Source organism: Amphibalanus amphitrite, unplaced genomic scaffold (assembly GCF_019059575.1).
Source record: "Amphibalanus amphitrite isolate SeventyFive unplaced genomic scaffold, NRLGWU_Aamphi_draft 000010F_arrow, whole genome shotgun sequence".
In the NCBI taxonomy this organism is placed as follows: Eukaryota; Metazoa; Arthropoda; class Thecostraca; order Balanomorpha; family Balanidae; genus Amphibalanus; species Amphibalanus amphitrite.
The window spans coordinates 1312240-1318962 of NW_024881506.1; the positions used below are offsets into that span (position 1 = coordinate 1312240).

The 6723-nt window shown below is 53.8% G+C and overlaps 1 protein-coding gene across 2 annotated transcripts; it reads left to right on the top strand.

Moving 5' to 3' along the window:
- The first annotated feature begins 211 nt into the window (after positions 1 to 211).
- On the top strand, positions 212 to 5116 carry LOC122381217. 2 transcript variants are annotated; one of them, XM_043365139.1, is made up of 4 exons: positions 212 to 369; positions 2789 to 2981; positions 3784 to 4425; positions 4487 to 5116. In XM_043365139.1, the coding sequence occupies exons 1-4, from the start codon at positions 291 to 293 to the stop codon at positions 4512 to 4514; spliced, it is 942 nt and encodes a 313-aa protein (XP_043221074.1). In that variant the 5' UTR covers positions 212 to 290; the 3' UTR covers positions 4515 to 5116. The 2 variants fall into 2 exon arrangements, with proteins under 2 accessions (XP_043221074.1, XP_043221084.1); XM_043365149.1 differs by lacking the exon at positions 4487 to 5116 and having other exon boundaries at positions 3784 to 4480.
- The last annotated feature ends 1607 nt before the right edge of the window (positions 5117 to 6723 follow it).

Sequence of the window (6723 nt, forward strand, 5' to 3'; positions counted from 1 at the left end):
TCAGGCGGTTTGCAAACGGCCGGTGTTTTCAGGCCGTTTCTAGACGGCCTGACTGGGTCAGGCCGTGTGCAAACGGACTGAGTTTTCAAACGGCCTGTAACATACACATTGTCCAACCTTGACGAGTTTATGAGGTTCGTCACCGGCAGATTGGCCGATTGCGCACGGGACAGTTGGTGTGCCGCGGCCAGCCGAGGCAGGGGCGGAGGCGGTGGGGGGCGCCAGAGACGCTAAATTCGGCCCCGACCGCGCTGCGGGCGCACACGGGCTGCGCCTCTTCACAAGACGACATGGTTGGGCTCCGCTGTCTGGTGGCACTCACGGCCATCGCAGGCGGGCTCGGCCTGCCGCAGGGCTCCCCCGAACCGGGTAAGACTGCTCTGGGGTAGTGAACTTCGTACCAGAACATGCATGGAGGCGCCCCTATAAGCTTCTTTGTGCCTCTTCTTCAGAGGCCCTCCTGGCCGTCAGAGGCACGCCGCACCCTTATAGGTCATACAGGCGCCCCTCATTCGCATGGAGACACCCCCATGGGCATCAGAGGCGCCCTTATAGACCTCAGAGGCGCCCCTCTTTCCCAATGACGCGCTCATATAGGCTTCGCAAGCGCCCCTCTTTCTATTGGCCTCAGAAGCGCCCCTCTTTCGTATGGAGGCGCCACTACAGCCTTCATGCCCCCCCCCCCCCTTTGCATGTGGGCGCTCCTATACTATGCAAATCAGAGGCAACCCTATAAGCCCAGTCACAGGTGCCCCTCTTTCGCATGCACGTGCCTCTCTTTCACATGCAGACGCCCGTATGGTCCTCACAGGCGCTCCTTGGTATGGGCATCATAGGCATTGAGGCGTTTTTTTTTTCTTGTGCATTGAGGCGCTCGTATGGACTTCATGGGCGCCTCTCTTTCGCATATATAAAACTATGGCCTAAGAGGCCATAGTCCAGGGGTCGGCAAATGGTGGGGTATGCCCCCTTTGGGGGTAATGGAGCCCTTCGATGGGGGGTGATGGGGCCTCTGAGAAGGTATGGAATTATAAAATTATGGAACAGGAAGGAATGTAATTTCGGTAAACTTGGTTGTCAGCAATGGGGTCTGGTAGGTGGGGGTAATGGCCCTGCCCTACGCGAAAAAAGGGGGCACGACCCCGGACCTACCGACCACTGCCATAGTCGCTCTCGTGAACCCCATTTCTATAGGCGATGCCGCCCCCTATAACAGTTTCTCCGCACCAATGTTGATCGTGGTTATATTGCAAATTCGTACCTCTCTGGCTAATTCAACAGAGAGCTATCATTCATCCTCCTTTGCTGGTTACTATTGGCAAGTTACCAAACAGACATTGGCAATGAAGGCCGGCGACTCATAACCAGAAATCACATAGGTACCGCTGCAGTACAGCAAGTAGCGACAGCGCGCCAGGATTCAGGAATGAAAATCAAACGATAACTTGCCAAGAGCTAGCGAATATCCCAGGAATTGCCACCCTTCAAACCAACACATGTCGGGTACAAATTTAAATGGTTGAGTTCGTGCGTTGGGAGCCGGACCTAGACTAAAGGCGTTGGAGAGGCGGACCCTTTCAGACCGAATTTAACTCATTTGAAAATGATTTTAAGAGTTAAATATTTATACCGTGTGAGTCAATAGGCAGCCAGCCATGGCCAAACCGGCTACCCACAAACCCGCATGTAAATTCGACCGTCTGGAGACGAGTCTCTAAGCCGACCCTGATCAGACCGACTCCAGTGCTCCAACCCCCTAAGCACACCCAGCCGCGGCTGGAGCCTGAGCCCCACTGACCTCGCCACCGCGCCGGGGCCCCGACCGAGCTCCCCACGCATCACGTGATACATAACAACCAATAGGCGCTCGCAGAGAGCACCCGCCACGCACTCGCCTGGAGGGTAGGCTGCGTTGAGGCGGCAGGCCGACCGCCGCACACTGGGCGGATCGCCAGTTCTACCACGACATGGGTTAAAAAAATCGAATTTTGTGGAAGTGCAATGAAACCCATACCATTTTGTTAAAAAAATGATCATACTACATTGTTGTGGTCTTTGTTTTCCAACACAATTGTTATTTAATGGCGACAATTCAGCTTAAACACGAACTTCGAAATCGTTTTGACCGGACCCGTCTCCCGCACTCTTCAACAAAGTATCCTTGATCCATTAAAACAATCAATTTGAGGAGGAATTCCGCATTTATACACCAAACGATAACTCTGAGCCTGAAAAACACTTCTAACTACATGAAAATGTCGAAATCTCCCTTAGTTATGATATATCTGCACCGCAAAGATTTAAAGACGAAAAAATAATTTCACATAATTGATGTCACACACAAATAGACTTAAAAAAGTACCCCAAAGTTCCGCTTCGAAAATCTCGCTACGTGTCAAGGAGCCATTGCACTACAAGATCAACAATCATTTCTTGCGACGTTTTGCGACTTTGGGTGTAGCAGCCAAAAATTAACCCGCGCCGGACCGGGCGCTCGGCGCCAAACTCGCCGGGTCGTTCGGTGTTCGAACACTCTCCTTCTAACTCGGCTCCTGGGCCACATAGTGACACGTAGTGGCATTCGAAAGAGCGCCCGAAAGTCCGGATAAAGTAATTTGTCATTTTTAGGTCAGTTGATGGTTAGATGGGCGATGGCGCCGTATGTGATAAGGCGCTGTTCACTACCGTCCGTTTCTGCCGGTATCGCACCGGACAGCCTGCTGTTGGCCTGATAACGTTGTGGTCCCACTAGGCACTAACCGCGCCCGCCACCCTGGCCTGCCGGCAGACCCTCTCCAGCTGGGAGGCCTGTTCGACAACGACAGCTCGCTGGCGGCCATGACGGATCTCCAGCAGCGCCAGTGCCTTCCGCCGAGGTTCGACCCGAGCAGGGAGCTGCTGGTAGTGGCCCAGTGCAGCCAGCGGCCACACTGCCCCGGAGTCCCCATCGATGCCGCCATCTACGAATGTCTCGCTAAGACGTAAGATACCAGACCCTTATCCAGGCCCACGACACTCCACTTTTGATGACATCCCAAGGGGCCTCAGGACAATAATGGCGCTGTGCGCCACAATCGCTCCCAAACTAATTGCCACCAGCTGCTATTTTTCAAAAATATTGAAATAAAATGTGAAATAATTAAAACATTGTAATAAAGTTGTAAATTAAATCCATATCTTATCTAAAAACCTACTGAAAAACGATTTATTCATAGAAAAAATGTAAGCTTGATGCGTTTTTACGCTGCCTTCCTGCTGCTGCAGAGGGTTTCTTAAATCGTGTTTATCTTCAAAACCGGCCATTTTTTAGCACATTGCTGCTTTTTAGTCGCTAGAAAATTAGTTGGGCTAAGGGCTTTCCATTGACATCAATGGTTGAGCGGTATGTGTAGAGAGCCATCAATAATCTTCAAATGAAGTTAGTCATTTTTACGTTGCAAAGGAATGGAGTACCCCTTGCGACCATCAGGGGTGATGTTACTCAGGATCTGTCTGATTGGTCTGCGGGAGGGTGAGAGTATCTTCTATACATGCCCTTATCCGGACCATTTTAGTTGGCTTAGCGGCCCGTTGCATTTCCGCCTAGCTTTCCCGCCACTGAGGCATGGTGTACTGGTATGGCATGGTATTAACTGAGACGCGCTGAAATGTCTATAGTTTGTGGTGATCGGTCACCTATTATCGCTAATCCGGGATCGAGAGGTGAGCGGTTGCCAATTGTCGATCGACGCCGCCAAATGGTTGTTAAAAGTTGATCCGTCTGTTTTTTTTTCGTCTCACCAGCACTGGTCTGATCACGAGCGACAAAGTAAACAAAGCTGCATACGCCGCGTTCATCAAGAGCCACTCGACTGACGACCGCTGGACGGCGGAGAAGCAGCCACTGGCGGACATGTGTCTGGCGGCGGTTAACACCTCGCTGACCGGCGGCCAGCAGGCGGTGTACCTCTTCTCCTGCTGGCAGTGGAGTCTGGTGCTGGACTGCGACCTGCACGAGCCGGCCGGGCGGCGCTCGGCGGAGGCGCGGTGCCGGCGCGCCGCCTTCCTGGCCGGCGACTGTCCGCTCAGCCCGCCGGCCGTGCTGGACCAGCTGCCGGGCGTGGCCGCCGAGCGCAGCTGGTCGCAGTGTGCCGCCGCCCGGCCGGACGGGCCGGCTGGGGCCGCCGACCGGTGCCGCCGACTGGACGAGGCCGCCGCGCGCCTGCTCGCCTGCCGGCTGGGCCAGTACACCGGCTCCGGCGGCCGGCTGGAGCTGGGCCGGCTGCGAGCCGACGTGTCCGCCAGTCCCGGCGCCGCTGAGCTCAAACAGGCCGCGCTGCAACTGGTGGACGAGTGCGGCCGGCGCGCCGGCAGCCACGTGGACAAGTTCGTGGACTGCTGGGCGAAACGGGGCATCATGACGTGCGCCGTGGCCGAGGCCGCTCAGCGTGCCGGCGAGTATCAGCCGTGCTGAGCGAGCCGTGCCGGCGAGTACATGCTGAGCGAGCCGTGCCGGCGAGTATCAGCCGTGCTGAGCGAGCCGTGCCGGCGAGTATCAGCCGTGCTGAACGAGCCGTGCCGGCGAGTATCAGACGTGCTGAACGAGCCGTGCCGGCGAGTATCAGCCGTGCTGAGCGAGCCGTGCCGGCGAGTATCAGCCGTGCTGAGCGAGCCGTGCCGGCGAGTATCAGCCGTGGTGAGCGAGCCGTGCCGGCGAGTATCAGCCGTGCTGAGCGAGCCGTGCCGGCGAGTATCAGCCGTGCTGAGCGAGCCGTGCCGGCGAGTATCAGCCGTGCTGAGCGTCCGGCGAGCGTCCGATGAACGCCAAGCATGGGGCACCGAGGGCTCTATCTATGGGCTATGGGCATTGGTTTAACGGTTTTGGGGGATACAAGACTACTCATCCCTATCTCCTATCGTGGCAGGGTACGTCCAGTGACGTCACGTAATTGTAGCATGCTGATTAGGCAATGGCTCTATCACCCGACTGTGGTTTCGAAGTACTAACTATATGTAATCAAACGCACGCGCGCTGACTATGGAAGTAATATGGCTTAAACGACAGAAGACTGCAGTGCTCACTGCTCTGATTATTCTTGAATGACTTATGCTTCGATTAAATAAAGTGAAAAAGTCATTTAGGATTATTGTTTGTCTTGTTTTGGGCTTCATCACTGGATGCCAATTGCCAGTTTCATATCACTGTTGTCACGTTTTCCAGTGGTGATGCGCTAACTTTTGCGGTTCTTGCAGCCAATAAGGGTGTTTCACAGTGCGATTCAGCCGCATCGTCGATTTGTAAGGCCATAAACCACCACGGAACATCATGCCAGCAGCTCCTTGGCGTGATAGCTGGCAGTAGGGCTCCGGAGGAGTCGGGAGTTGTCGACTCGAAGTCGGTCGGAGTCGACTTAATGACGAGAGAGAGAGAGAGAGAGAGAGAGAGAGAGAGAGAGAGAGAGAGAGAGAGAGAGAGAGAGAGAGAGAGAGAGAGAGGGAGAGAGAGAGAGAGAGAGAGCATTTATTCACACTAAAACAACATAAAATTCATAAATAACACAAGCAATTGGCGCAAAAGTGCTATGGCGCTTAAATCTATGGCGCCGCTTGCAATAATGGTAACAAAATGAACGAAACTAAACAAAATGAATGAAACCGCGTGCCATGACTTAAGGTCAGGTGTGGGGAATCAAGCCAAAGGGGGCCTTCTCAAGGTGCCGTTGCCAAGATAAAAAGTTTAGCGGCTTTGGCCCATGTTTGGGAAAAAAAGCCCAATTTAGCAAAAAAAGTGTAACAAAATCATTTATATTTGTATCTTGGGTGATTGTGGCCCTGTCCTATCTTCCCTGGCTGTAGAAAGGGCCCGGGCCAAAGAGGGACCATGCCACGTCTGAGAGGGCCCATTCAATATATGAAAGGGCTCAGGCAAGGTTCGGGAGGTAACATATTATGCCTGAGACGGAGAGGGCCCATATCAGTTATGGCAGGGCCCACAGCGGTGCTGAGAGGGCCCTTAGAAGGAGTGCGAGAGCCTGTAAAATGCCTGAGAGGGCCCATACCGGCCGTGATAGGGCCCACATCAGTACTGAGAGGGCCCACAGCAGGGCCCATAACAGTACTGAGGGGGCCATCACAAGATATGTGAGAGCCAGTGCCCTGACATATTACTGAGGGTCATGTCAGTCAATATCAATCATGGAAGGGCCCCCAGCAGTACTGAGAGGACTGTTGCAATGACTAGGAGGGCTCGTACCATACCTACCTGAGAGGGCCCATACCAATCATGCGAGGACTTGCAGCAGTACTGAGAGGGCCCTTGCAAGAACTGGGAGGGCCCGTATCATTCCTGAGAGGGTACAATTACATACCAGTCATTAGAGGGCCCACAACAGTGCTGAGAGGGCCATTAATAGGTCTGGTAAGGTCTTTAGAAATTAAAATGTCTGAGAGGGTCCATACCAGGCCTCAGAAACCCCCTAGTAGTATACAAAGGCCCATACCAAGCCTTTGAGGGTCCCTTCCAGTCATGAAATGGCTTTTACCAGGCTCAAATGGCCATGCTAAACTGAGGATCTACCAAACTTCAGGAGGCCCATAAAAGGCCTCAGGGCCCAAACCAGGCTTCAGAAGGCCCATACCATGTCTGAAGGGGCCAAGGCAAGTCTTTGAGGCCCCTTCTAGGCCTCAGAAGGTTCATAATAGACTTAATGGGGACCTAACAGGTTTCTAAAGGCCCAGACCAGT

Bases quoted from the DNA above. Each gene is read 5' to 3' on its own strand.
- LOC122381217 (XM_043365139.1), top strand. From the start codon at position 291: ATGGTTGGGCTCCGCTGTCTGGTGGCACTCACGGCCATCGCAGGCGGG. The intron at 370-2,788 runs GTAAGACTGCTC...GCCTGCCGGCAG, and splicing joins GCAGGGCTCCCCCGAACCGG to ACCCTCTCCAGCTGGGAGGC. The intron at 4,426-4,486 runs GCGTGCCGGCGA...ATGCTGAGCGAG, and splicing joins GCCGTGGCCGAGGCCGCTCA to CCGTGCCGGCGAGTATCAGC.